The sequence below is a fragment of the Dendrobates tinctorius genome, unplaced genomic scaffold (assembly GCF_039654945.1).
Source record: "Dendrobates tinctorius isolate UK_male_01 unplaced genomic scaffold, ASM3965494v1 ptg000241l, whole genome shotgun sequence".
NCBI lineage: Eukaryota > Metazoa > Chordata > Amphibia > Anura > Dendrobatidae > Dendrobates > Dendrobates tinctorius.
In genome coordinates this window covers 9943972-9958792 of record NW_027361908.1, presented here as the reverse complement: position 1 = coordinate 9958792, position 14821 = coordinate 9943972, and the positions used below count along the sequence as shown (strand labels likewise).

Sequence of the window (14821 nt, the reverse complement as noted above, 5' to 3'; positions counted from 1 at the left end):
CTGAGCGCTATGTGACACGCTCGATGGCACAGCTGCCTGTGACCAAAGTGACGAGAGGATAATGGAGATTTTGAATCTCTGCGTACACTTTTGGACACTGGACACTTGTGGATTGTGTGCGGCCCACTGATATCTGAGCGCTATGTGACACGCTCGATGGCACAGCTGCCTGTGACCAAAGTGACGAGAGGATAATGGAGATTTTGAATCTCTGCATACACTTTTTCACACTGGACACTTGTGGATTGTGTGAGGCCCACTGATATCTGAGCGCTATGTGACACGCTCGATGGCACAGCTGCCTGTGACCAAAGTGACGAGAGGATAATGGAGATTTTGAATCTCTGCGTACACTTTTGGACAGTGGACACTTGTGGATTGTGTGCGGCCCACTGATATCTGAGCGCTATGTGACACGCTCGATGGCACAGCTCCCTGTGACCAAAGTGACGAGAGGATAATGGAGATTTTGAATCTCTGCGTACACTTTTGGACACTGGACACTTGTGGATTGTGTGCAGCCCACTGATATCTGAGCGCTATGTGACACGCTCGATGGCACAGCTGCCTGTGACCAAAGTGACGAGAGGATAATGGAGATTTTGAATCTCTGCGTACACTTGTGGACAGTGGACACTTGTGGATTGTGTGCGGCCCACTGATATCTGAGCGCTATGTGACACGCTTGATGGCACAGCTGCCTGTGACCAAAGTGACGAGAGGATAATGGAGATTTTGAATCTCTGCGTACACTTGTGGACAGTGGACACTTGTGGATTGTGTGCGGCCCACTGATATCTGAGCGCTATGTGACACGCTCGATGGCACAGCTGCCTGTGACCAAAGTGACGAGAGGATAAGGGAGATTGGATTGCTTTTAAAAAAGCAGTTTGCGGAGCAGTGGGTAAACAGCAATGCCAGCGTGTCAGGAAGCCTTAAAAGGCAGCCCAACAACCAACACCACTGATACACCACAATATAGCCTCCCCTTGCACTGCACACACTGTGACTTGTGTGTTGTGCAGGCCAAATCGCTAGCAGCAGAAGCAGTTTTTTTGTCTTCTTCCCTGCCTAACGCTCTCCCTACAGAATCAGCAGCAACCTCTCCCTATACTAAGATCGGCAGAAGTAAGATGGCGGTCGGCGTGCACGCCCTTTTATACCCCCTGTGACGCCCACCAAAGCAAGCCTGTCACTTGCATGCCCTTCTGAAAGATGGTGTTGACCCGTGCCTATGTCATCACGTTGCCCACAGTGTCCGTGGATCCTGATTGGCTGAAAAAGAGCGCAAAACAAACTTTTGAAACGCGACTTTGGCGCGTAAGTCGCCGACCTCGTGGCCGACCTCATCCTAGGGTCGGGTTTCGTTTCATGAAACCCGACTTTGCCAAAAGTCGGCGACTTTTGAATTTTTTCGACCCGTTTCGCTCAACTCTAGCTCTGAATATATTTGCAGCTAAGAGCGGTCAGCTGTGATGTTCTTGAAATGATATTACAATTTTGGTTCTCAAGTCCTCTGACAGTTTTGTTCTCTTCTTTCTGTTCTCCATGCTTAGTTTGGCACATGCAAAGACTGAGTCAACGTCTCCCCTTTCTATCTTATTGCAAGCGTGATTTTAATATTGTCCACACCTGTTACTTGCCACAGGTGAGTTTGAACAAGCACCACATGCATGAAACAAAGTTGTTTACCCACAATTTTGGAAAGCTGCCAACAATTTTGTCTGGCTGATGTTTGGGTTTTTTCAGTGATATTATGCTCAATTTCCATTTTTTCTCTGTTTTTTTGTGTTGTTCCAATACACACAAAGGAAGTAAACATGTGCATAACAAAATGTGTAACTGCAATAATTTTCAGGGAGAAATACTTAATTTCCTGGAACACTTTCAAAGGTGCCAACACTTTCGACCATGACTGTATATATAGGACATATCTACAAAAACTCATATTTTTTCAGGTGCCAAGGTTTTTTGAAATGCTTTGGGTAGTTTAAGGATGCTGAATTCAAAATTCCCATTACTTTTGCTAAATTAGATAATGAAATATCTCAAAATTATTTTGTATTTCAATATTGTAGGTTTTCAATGCTATAAAATCGACTTTTTCAAGCCAGAATTCTACTGTAATTAACTATTAAATATCTCAAAAACTAAAGCCAAATTTAATATAAAACCTTTCAGACATCGTTGGCCCAAAATCACTGTATACCAGTGTAATCCATCTAACCATTTAGATAGATATTTCTATAAGATGATAAAGAACTGTATAAATATATGTAGAGTGTGAGGTTTGTGTACATTATGCAGTTCTAATACAAAGTAGAGTATGACACTAGGGAACTATCCAAGCCTGTATGAATAAATAAACTGAAAAGATCCGAGCTGTCCTTAAATTGTATTAACATTCATCACACCATGCTTTGCCTATACAAATTTAACAAGATGAAAGTTTGTTGCCCATGAAGAATCTTAGGACACAGTAGTTACCTTGGCAACCTTGTCATAGACTTCAATGGCCCTGACCCAACTACAAAGCCCTTCACAGGCTGAAGAGACATTCTTAATGACAGCTGGCTGGAACTCTGGATTGCTGATAAAATCTCTTCTTATCTGGGCAGTGACCTTAGACGGAATATTGTCTTTCTCAAATTCCTAGGAAAAAAAAAAAACAACATTATTATGGCAAATGTTTTAATGATATAATGATAGAAAATTCTAAGCTAGAATAAATGACAACCAACACATTGTTAAACAAAAATAATGCATAATATTGTTGCTGCTATAATTTTCTAGTTTCAATATATAATATTAGAGGGAACCTTTCATGTGTAAAATTATAGCAGATCTGCAGCATGTTATAGAGCAAGAGGAGCTCATCAGATTAATATACAGTTAAATCCAAAAATATTTGGAAAGTGACACAAGATTTTACATTTTAGCTATTTATTTAACTTTATTTTGAAAATGTTTTGGTAATCAATATGGACTGAGGCTATGTGCCCATGTAGCGTTTTTTAAACGCTCAGGAAACGGGTTCTCCTTCCCAGAAAATGCGCGTTTTTGCTGCGATTTTTGCACAAAACACGTGCGTTTTTGATGCTTTTTTTTCCACGCGTCTTTTGGACTATAGGAAATAGCCAAAAACGCGGACCTAAGCGGAAATTAATGAACATGCTGCGTTTTTTACCGCTAAGCGTTTCCTTAGCGATAAAAAAAGCATCCATTGGCACAAAAAGGCCAAAATGCATTTAAATGAATGGGATGCTTCTTTTAAGCGTTTTTGATGTGGTTTGACCCCGAAAAACGCATCAAAAATGATTAAAAAAATGCTACGTGGGCACACAGCCTTAAGGTGCAGAATGTCAGCTTTAATAGGAGGGTAGTCACATCCTAATTGGAGTCTTGTTTAGGCATTACATTTCTTTACTATGTAACTGTCTCTTTTTCAAGAGACCAAAAGTAATTAGGCAATTATCTCAAAGGTTCTTTAATGAGCTATGTGGACTTTTCACTTTTTAATCCATCATCAATTTTAGGGGTTTGTAAGGTTTCTGGATGTTCCATTGAGCCTGTTTTGCCCTCATCCAAGATGGAGTCTGGTACTTCACCCTGTCCTTGAACTTCCTGTCAGCCCTGTTATTTAAGTCCGGATCAGGAAAGACTCTTGCCTGAGTATTTTGTTGCTGGTGGCTTCTGAGCTTCATCCTGACTTGCTTCTGGAGTACCTACTGCCACTCATTTACTCTGTGCTCTGCCTAATCATTTCCAGCTGCCTTCAGTCCCCTGTGCTGCATCCTGATCCTGGCTGTGCTTAGCTCCTGACAAGACTTCTAAAGAGTGGAGTTACTCATCTCTGGAACTGCTGTGGTCCGTAAGACTTTTGATATTATTTTGTTTTGAACATTAACTCCTAGACTGTGTCTGTGCAGCTGTGGTGCTGGAATTTAGCGGGATGTTTTCAACCCTAAAGTATGTACATTGGAAAACCTTCTCTTGGTGGTTCACAATCTTCATATTACTGGACTTCCATGAAAGGTGTCGACTTCTCTGTTTGCGTATTTCTGGATTACCAAGTATAAGTGCAGGTCGCTCTCATACTGCATATAATTTCTAGACTTGCTTGCATTAGCAGTCACGCTCTGCCAGCATAGCTGCTGAACATTTCCGTTTTGTGGTGTTTTGCACTCCACTGTAAGGCCCCGTCACACACAGCGAGATCGCCAGTGAGATTGCTGATTTTGTGATGCCACAGCGATATCGCTGTGTGTGACATCTATCAGCAACCGGCCCCCCTGCTGGGTATCGCTGATCACGCTCCAACATCCTGGGCCATTTTTTGAACGTTGGTCTCCCACTGGCCAGTGCGCATCGCTGCATGTGACAGCGAGAGACCAACGATCAGCGACGCTGGTAGCTGGTTTCCAATGTAAACAGCGGGTTTCTAATGGCCGCGCGGCTCTTAGATACACGCTGTTTACCTTGAATACCAGCTTGCTTGCTGGTCCTGATTGCTGGTGGGTCTGTCTATGTGACAGCTCACCAGCAATCAGCTAACTATGTCCCAGCGATCCCATCCACGTCGGATCATTGGTGGGATCGCTGGGACATTGATGCGTGTAACGGGGTTAAATTTCAGTAATTCCTCTGTTAGTTTATGTTTACATTTGCTCTGTTAATGCAGTTTGTCTCAACTTTGGTCTCAGATTCGTTTATCCCACACAATCAGATTCCATAGTACCTTCCTATGCAGCTCTGGAAAAAATTAAGAGACCACTGTTCAGTTTTTTAGAAATCAGCTTCTCTACATGTCTGACAGCCATTCCATTCGAGTGTATTCTGAATTCCAACCAGAGCACACCTCATTCTACTTAATCTGCTTCTGATTAGGTGATCACCTGAACCAAATCTTATTAATGAAGGAAAGTATAAAAATCCCTGCTGTGATGTTCACAATCCTCTTGCAATAGGACAAGCTGGATGGCAAAACAAGTGCTAGTAATATCCCAAAAGTAATAGGAATGAAAACATAACTTTTAACTATGCCAAAGGAGTTGAAAAGAAAAGTCTTGAGTGAGGAAAAGAAGGGCTGAATTCTGGCTTTACTAGCAGAGGGATACAATGAGTGTCATGTTGCCTCCATCCTTAAAATTTCTAAGACGGTAGTCCATTACAACAAGGTCAAGCAGCAGACATTGAGGACAGCAAATCTAAAGACCGGTAGAGGGCTAAAACGACTCTCCACTGACTGGGATGACCGTCATCTTAATCGAATGTCACTCAGCAACCGCAGGATGACATCAAGTGACCTACAAAAGGAATGGCAAATGGCAGCTGGGTTAAGTGCGCGGCAAGAGCAGTTCATAACAGGCTACTAGAGACAGGGCTCAAGTCATGTAAAGCTAGAAAAAAGCCTTTTATCAATGAGAAGCAAAGGAGAGCCAGGCTGAAGTTTGCCAAATACCATAAGGATTGGACCATAGAGGACTGGAGTAAGGTAATCTTTTCTGAGTGTAATTTTCAACTTTGCCCAACACCTGGTCTGGTTAGACGGAGACCTGGAGAGGCGTATAAGCCACAGTGTCTTGCACCCACTGTGAAATTTGGTGGAGGATCGGTGGTAATCTGGGGATACTTCAGCAAGGCTAGAATTGGGCAGGTTATTCTTTGTGAAGGACGTATGAATCAAGCCACATACAAGGTTATCCTGGAAAAAAAGTAGATTCTTTCTGTTCAGGCAATATTCCCCAACTCTGAGGACTGGTTTTTCCAGCAGGACAATGTGCCATGCCACACAGCTAGGTCAACCAATGTGTGAATGAAGGACCACCACTTCAAATCCCTGTCATGGCCAGCCCAATCTCCAGACCTGAACCTCTTTGAAAACCTCTAGAATGTAATGAAGAGGAAGATGGATAGACACAAGCCATCAACAAATAAGAACTGCTTAAATTTTTGTTCCAGGAGTAGCATAAGGTCACCCAAAAGCAATGTGAAAGACTCGTGGAAAGCATGCCAAGACGCATGAAAGCTGTGATTAAAAATCATGGTTATTCCACAAAATATTGATTTCTGAACTCTTCCTAAGTTAAAACATTAGTATTGTTGTTTCTAAATGATTATGAACTTGAATAAATGCAAACTTTAGTGCTTGGAAATTCAAAGACATGTTGTCAGTAGTTTATAGAATACAAGAGCAATTTACATTTTGCTCAAAAATATACCTATAAAGAGAAAAATCAGACAAACAAAAATTTTTTGCAGTGGTCTCTTAATTTTTGTCAGAGCTGTATATTACTTGGTTGTCCGGCCCAAATCGATAAGTTTGCAGTCACTCTGTGTGACTGCAGACTTATGAATCCCCCAAGCCAACATACTCTGCACTGCAGGGATTTGTCAGTTTTTGATATGGGACCGAAGGGAATCTGTGTGTTATACATACTCCCAGCCAGGGAGTGTCTAGTAGGCGTGGTCTTGTTCCATACACTTGTACAGAGCAAGGCCGTACCCTGCCTAGTGAAGCTGCAGATGAGTGGGTGTAGATGACGAAAGGGAGCGGTCTCGCTCCATACAAGTGTATGGAGGCAAGGCCAGGCCCACTGGCCTGGAAAATGTATACCTTATAAATACCCTTCTGTCCTGGTTCAGAAACAGGCAAATCCCAGCAGCAAATAGTGCGTGTGCTTTGAGGATTCATAAGTCTGCAGCCACAAGGAGTGACTGCAGACTTATTGATTTGGACTGGACAACCTTTAATCAGGTAAAAGGTCTAGAGCTGTTTCCAGGTGTGGCATTTTGAACTGTTGTTAGGAAACCACAACATGTGTCAAAAGAAGCTCTCAATGGAAGAGAAACAGTCAAACAAATAAGGCAGCACTCTGTAGCGCTATAGCATTCAAATATGAAATATGAAAATTGAATTGCATTACTGCACTAGAATTGGCCAATTCATGTGTACTTGGAAGCCACGTTAAGGTGATTCTCATTCCAATTTATGCGCTAAGCATTCACAATTTTTCATATTTCTAGTGCAGTAATGCAATTCAATTTTCATATTTCATATTTGCATGATATGGCGCTACAGAGTGCTGCCTTATTTGTTTGATTGTATATGAATTGGTGACTCTAGCTAGGCACCTGTTCACACCTAGTTTAGGTTTGGATGTGACGGTCAGTTTTTTGAAATTTGTATTCATTAGCCTTCTGACTGAGCAGTCCGTCCTTTAGCCTCAGGCATTTTTAATCACAGCAGGATCCTACCCCTCCACAGAGATATAGATTTCAGTCCAAGAGACGATTCACATTAGGTTCCCATACAGATGAAGACTTTAGTCTAAGAGAGAATTGGCATTAAGTTAGGTTCTGGAAATGAGAATCGCCTTAACGTGGCTTCCAGGTGTAAGAAGAAGGACCGGATGGGGGTACCTCTCTTGCGCCGGGTTCGGAACTATCAGGGCTGCCACCTTTGTTGTCCAGTGGAACACTTAAAAACCCGGATCGACCTTTGCACTCAACAGCAGGGGGAGTGGCTAAGTTAAAAAAGCCTGAATGCTCGAAAGAGCCGGGAGACTTTGCAGAAACATGCAGCAAGCAGCAGGGGCAGCACTGTGACAGCAAAGGAAATGCTAAAGAGTCCCTCTGACCATGAACAAAGACGGTGACCAAAGACGTGCCATGTGCCCGTTGGCCCCCACAATTGAAGGTGCCATTAAATATCATGTGCGTGCCGCTAAAGAAGGACTGAGTGACTCACTGCAAACTGTACCCTTTCTCACCCACATACATCTGTCAAGCTACGTTAAGCTCCGGCAGTGTTGGAGACTTTGTAGGAAAATGGTTGCAATTCCTAAACATTTCACAGGATATTTTTGTTCAACCCCTCTAATTAAACCTGAAAGTCTATAATGCAATTGCATATACGTTGTTTCATTTTAAAATAAAAAAATATGGGCATGTAGAGCCCACATCATGAAGATTTGGTCACTGTCTTAATATTTCTGGACTAACTGTATATTCTTGTGGGAAAAGTTTTATTAAAACTTGCATTTATTGAAATCTCTGGTGTTTGTATGCATACAGTACATGTACAGTATGTGTTCTTATGCATTAATTGACAGCTTTTCTTATATGACTTTGTATGCAGGGATAGCTGTCAATCACTGAGTAGGACTACGGAATGAGCTAATTTACATACAAACACAAGGGATACAATACAAGTCATACTAAATGTTTCCAATGGACTTTAAACTCAAGCTTTCCACAGATCAGACTACTTGTATAAAGTTACAAGTCAGGTTCCCTTTAAAAGAACTGATCTATTCAGCTTTCTGAGCTCCAAACATTTATTTATTTATTTTACTCATTTATATAGCACCATTAATTCCACAGGGCTTTAAAACATTACTGGCACTGTCCCCATTGGGGCTCACAATCTAGAATCCCTATCAGTATGTCTTTGAAATGTGTGCGGAAACCTGAGTACCAGGAAGAAATCAATGCAAACACGGGGAGAACATATAAACTCCTTGCAGATATTGTCCTTGGTGGGATTTGAACCCAGGATCCAAGCACTGCAAGGCTGCAGTGCTAACCACTAAAGGGCCTGTCACACTCAGCGATATCGCTAGTAATATCGCTATAACATCACTGTTTTTTGTGACGTAGCAGCGATATTGCTAGCGATATCGCTATGTCTGATACTTACCTCCGACCGGCTCCCCCGCTGATTATCGCTGATCGCGCGAGAACGTCCTGAACCGTATCTCGTCGTCAGCTTCCTGCTGGGCTTCCTGTGGCGCCGACCAGCGACGCGTGGATGTGGGCGGGAGGATGTCATGATCGCCTCATCTGACAGGTAAGTAGGGACCCCCGACCGCTGCTATGTCGCTGGTGAGAACTTCATGTGTGGCAGCTCACTGGCGACCACTTAGCGATGCACCAGCGATCCTGACCGCGTCATATCGCTGGTCGGGATCGCTGGTGCATCGCTAAGTGAGACAGTACCTTAAGATTTTCAAGTAGTTTCTAATGATGTTTGTTTTAGCCTCAGATTTAGATCTCATTTGCTGACAATATTTTGCCTTCACCTACTGCTTAGGCACTTAAAGTGGTATTCTCATGTTATTAAATTGCTTTAGTTAGTTAGGCGGCATGAAAACAAGCAAGTTTGCAATTGACTTGAGATTTCTGTCTGTTTTTATTCTGTTACCATGAGAGCTTTTATCTTACCTAGTGTATAACTAATTTGCAGACTAAGTACAAACATTGACAGATTGTTATTGTGATATAGCAGGCTAAAGCTAGTAAATGTAACTCTAGAAGGAACACCCACCTGCCAAGAACTAGGAAGTACAGAGGCTGCAGAGCTGTGAGCTGCTCAAGAGACACCTTGAAAATACCCCTTTTTACATTATACATACAGGAGCTTTTAATGCATCCTATTCTAAAGCCACAGGCATTAATCTAAAGTTAGTGTCCCTTTGCAGTTAGAACTGCTTTCACTCGTTTGGAAAGGCTTTCTAAAAGATATTGGAGTATATGTGGGAATTTTTGCACATTCATCTAGAAGGGAATTTGTGACGTCAGACTATAATATTGGATGAGAGGGCATGGTGTCCAATAGAGTTAAGGTCAGAGCTCAGGGAAGACCAGTGAAGTTTTTACACATCAAACTTGCCCAATTATGCCTTTATGGACCCCGCTTTGTGCAGTGGGACAGGGTCATGCTGGAGCAGAAAAGGTCCTTCCACAAACTGCTCTCACAAAGTTTAAAGCATATCACTGACCAAAATGTCTCGGTATCCCTTACTATTATAATTGTAGAAAAACAGGTGGTAAAGTCCTGGATGGGAGATATGTATCCCCAAGGTGCAAATCCTTGGTGATGTAAATCCTGGAGATAAAGATTCCAGCAATGATAGATTGCTGAGAGGGTTTTTTTAATTGGGACTATTTCTGGGTCCAGATTTTAGGAGCAGTCAGAAGTGTTGGGTGGGACTGCTTGCTCCCATATCTCCAACCTGGCATTTGAAGAACCTATTTAAAGCAGCTGAGCTGCTTCACTGGTGTCTGTGTGTGGGATGAAGGATGGTTAGTCTCTCAAAGAATGAGTGTGTTGGACACCTGACTCATGAACTTTGTTCTTTATGTTATTTTGTTTATGCCTGGAAAGGCTGTTTTGTTTCCTTTATCATGGAAATATATGGTATAGCTTCCTCAAATAAGGGAGCAGCATGGAGATGGGCGGACGCTGACATCTTCTTGGGGTAAGTTGGGTTAACCCCTTGTGACTGATGACATAGTTACTATATGTTTTCTGATTGATCACCAGCCTTCTTATTATTCATGTACTAGTACTATTTATTGTAGGAATTTTGTTCCCATTTGCCCTTGGTTACTTAAGTGTCCGCTCTCTCCATGCAGTACCAGTTTGTTTTCCTCACCTTTCTCTCCTCCCTGTGCCATAATGTATGATACATTCTGAAATATTCTTATATGTGGTATTGTTTATTAATAAACTTAATTTTCATCTTTTATATTTTTGGTGGTTTTTCTCTACTCTGTTCTCTTGGTTAGTACTTCCTCAAATAAGGTAAAAAATATCTGCAAGTAAAACAAACATAATTGTAGCTAACTATTTTATTTTTATGTTTAGAGTGAAAATAAGTACTTCATGTAAATCAGTTTGTGCTTAGTTCTAATGAAGAGACCTGAGTAGTCTCGAAAGCTTGCAATTTGCTACCATCTTTTCAGTTAGCCATTAAAAGGTATCAACCACTGAAGACTTTCATTTCTAAATATGTTAGTTCTAATATTGGCACCCTCAAAAATTCAAAATGTGTAATTTGTCGATAAAAATCTTCAGGTCATCACATATTGCATTGTTTTGTTTTTTTTTTAATACAGAAGTTGTTGGAAATGATGCCTTGATCAGTGATAATATACAAGATCAAGCATCAAATATTTTGGCTCGTTAACTAAACTGTGACATGAGAAAGAAAATGCACTACATAAGTAAACATGTTAAAATATTAAGCAGTCTCTGGAATGGTTTGACATTATTACGCCTGTCACATTCTCCCAAAGCTTAAAAAATTCAGGTTTGAAGCAAAGTGTTAGAGTGAAAAGAGTTAGAGAGCATTGATGTTTAAGTTAAAGAAAGACAAGATGTCACCTAAAAGATAAGAAAAAGATATGGCAAACCCCTACACTCTTTCATCTTGCAAACTCTGCTGACTGAAAGAGAAGCCATAAAATTTATTCTACAAATTCAACTCTTGAGAGAAAGCACAATCTATCTTCTTAGAGTTGGAAAAAGATGTGTTGGGTAAAATGTAAAGAAACAGCAGTAGTCTGGAAAAGGATAAAGAACCTGCAGTTTTATGTGACAGTAAAACTGTAATAAAAAGAATCCACCTATACATTTAGAAAAAGAAAACACAGATCTTGTTCTCCAGACTAACAAAGCACTAAAAAGAAGAAGAATCATACCAAAGCAAGTCACATTTCGCTTAAACCTCAACTTTACGCATCAACACATTATAAGGCTGGGTTAACACTTGCATTTGGCTGGTCTGCGTAGGGCTGCGTACTTCTTCCCTTAAGCTCTGCCAATGCTCTGTCTAATTCCACATGAGTCCTGCGTCGTCCTGCATACCTATCTTCAACATTGGGTATGCAGGGACATGCGTTGTATGCGGATGCGTCCGCATGCGGCATTTTGACTTGCCCACAGAGCGCACAGAAATACACCATGTTGCATTCGGTGAGCACATCAAATCGCCGCATGCGGACGCTTCCGCATACAACGCATGTCCCTGCATACCCAATGTTAAAGATAGGTACGCAGGAAGACGCAGGACGCATGTGGAATTTGACAGAGCATTGGCAGAGCTTAAGGGAAGAAGTATGCAGCCCTACGCAGACCAGCCAAACGCAAGTGTGAACCCAGCCTAACATATTGTTATTTTACATATATTACATGCCTGTGTGCAAAAAACAAATTGAATTTCAAACATTATGCAAAGACATTCTATGTTGGTCTCACACAATTTTTTTCCAGGTCAACATATTGACTACACAGTTGACAGGCAGTGAAAATATCCCATATATTGGTCTTATCATAGTGGGATTTAAATACAAGCTGTCAATCACGCCTACGGAGACATGATTAATAGCTATGATGCAGGACTAGTCCGAAAAGAAGAGATGACTTGCTGTGGTAGTCCTATCTCTTTAACACATGCAATACCACAGGGTTAAATTGCATTCTTCAAAGATTGAAGCACTAATAAGTTATATCAAACACCCTATTAAATTAAAGAAATTTGTACCCATATCACTTTAGTAGCTGTCCAGGACAGTCAGAACACCTGACAGATCCATTTTAATACAGCATTTGACTTGGTAAGCATTGTTACAAGACCTCATAATATTGTAGAAACATCATTAAAATCAATAAATGCTAATTATTAAACAAAAATATAGGCATGACTTAACATAGCCTGCAAGAGTGATTTGCATTTAGTATTACCATATAAGAGCACTTCAAAAATGCTTCCATATTCAGAAGACCATTAGTCCAACTATACCCAAAGAAAGATTGTTCTAAGAGTAGTTAATACTCTATATAATTCTCAAAGTCTATTTCTTACTTATAAGTTGACTAAGGCTTGTTTCTGTCTTGACTTACCCCATGAAAATCACCTTTAAACACACTGAAATCAGTTTGCCAATAGCAATGTGAATGCTCTTTATTTATTTTTATTTTTTTTACTCGTTTATATAGCGCAATTCCACAGCGCTCTACAGACATTATCGGCGCTCTCCCCGAAGGGGCTTACAATCTAAATTCCCTATCAGTATGTCTTTGGAATGTGGGAGGAAATCGGAGTACCCAGAGGAAACCCACATAAACACGGGGAGAATATGCATACTCCTTGCAGATGTTGAACCCAGGACCCCAGTGCTGCAAGGAATCAGTGCTAACCACTAAGCCACCGTGCCGCCCCTATTCAGCTGTGTTCTGAAGAAATATTGTTGGCTTCCAAAGTGCCCTAGGGTTTTGGCTGGGAAAAAAAAACTTACCTACAATTTACTTGTTTAAAAAATACATAAAATACGTTCTATGTCAAAAGAAATAAAGACATTTTTCATTTTTAGAAAATTGGAAATTGTCAAGCTTCACTAGCTAAAACAGTGATGTTGGCTGTATGATCAGCTGTGACATTGCGTTGGAGAATATGTTTTTCATTTGCATGCCTCTAGGACAACATTGATAACTTAAGACTAGTTGACATACGGCCTACTTGCGCATATGATATTCTTCAATGAGCCTCATTTATCAATATGCCATAGTTCAAGAATCTAAGGGCTGCCATCTTTCTGGAAACCCACATGTCAATGTACCATTTTTTTTATCCTAAATTATAAATATGCTTCATTCACATTGAAAGTTTCAATCTATTAGTTGTCTCAATGTTTAATGATTTAGTGAATATTGTTCTACAAGCCGAACTGATTAAATAGTGATCTGATCTTGGTCCAATTTCCCATCAATATTTTTTTATTGAAATTATGAGAAAGTATAAAAAGTATTTAAAAAACGATGAAGCTACACCACTGTTTTATAAAATCCTTAATGGAAATTTCCAAGAAGGAAAAGTTACAGGACAGATAGAAAAATGATGAAAAAATTAAAACTAAATTTTCAAAACAACTTCATTTCACTTAGTATCGAGTATGAGCATCTTGTGGATAAATACACACGTTTACACTTCTTGTCATGCAATTATTGAGGTTAACTAATGGTTGCTTGAGGAATATTTAGCCATGCTGAATGCACTTGGGCGCGAAAATAATCAAGATCTGCTACTCTCAACTACCATAGTTATAGACTACCAATGACATCCCACATGTGCTCTATAGGAGACAAGTTTTGAAACACTGCAGGCCATAGCAGGACATTTAGACTACAAGGGTCCAGCTATTGTACATGGTTTTGCCCCTTTGTATTGACCACATGTAAGGGGTGTACCGGTACCGTGCAATATCCCACTCCTTTCTTTAGTGTAAATATTCTTTGTGTTTATATTTTTATAAATGTACATATACTTGCTCTGCTCTATATTATTGTATTGATATAGGGAAAGTGAAGTACCCATACGTAGCCACAAGATGGGCTACATTGTAGTTCTAGGTATAGCACTGTATATAGTATGGGAGGAATTCAGCATATGATTTCCCCACAGTAACTAGTTAATGTAGGAGGGGTCAGATGCAGCTACTAGAGGGAGAATTTCCTCAAAAGAGTTAGTCGGGCCACGGTGCCCAAACTGCCTGCACGGGCTTAATTGCCTGGATTGATAGCAGTGACCACTGTTGTGAGTTCATTTTCCCCTTCACTACTGAGGCCCGAGGAACTCCCTCTTCTGGTAAAGAAAGGTAGTGAGCCTGATTATCAAACACCTGAGTCTGATGATGATGACTGGCTGAGTGGAGATACTGACTTGATATAAGGCTGTCGACGCCCTTCTGCCCTGCGGGTGATTTCTCTGTGGGATCCTTGGAGACCAGTCTGAATTCCTGCTCCTCTAAAGCTAAGTTTTCTGCTCGGCTTTTTGCATTTGTGCTTAGACTTTGTTTTGCTTTGTTTTTCTGGATTTCTGCCATTCCCTGCTGGGGTGTGCTGAATTCCTTTAGCTCTGTCTTCTGAAAATACCTGAGTGCTGATTTAGTTTTTGAAGCCTAGCTGCTTCAGGGTCTTTTTCATATCAGCTTGTTGGCTTATGTCTTTGATAGGGTTTTGGCAGATTGCAGACAGCAA

The 14821-nt window shown here is 40.9% G+C and overlaps 1 protein-coding gene across 1 annotated transcript in view; it reads right to left on the bottom strand.

Moving 5' to 3' along the window:
- LOC141060642 (dynein axonemal heavy chain 3-like) overlaps positions 1-14821 on the bottom strand; it is a 2648786-nt gene that overhangs the window by 477029 nt on the left and 2156936 nt on the right. The window contains exon 62 of the mRNA XM_073556958.1: positions 2488-2652. Within this exon, the coding sequence (XP_073413059.1) occupies positions 2488-2652 (165 nt within the window). The remainder of the gene's footprint in view (positions 1-2487; positions 2653-14821) is intronic.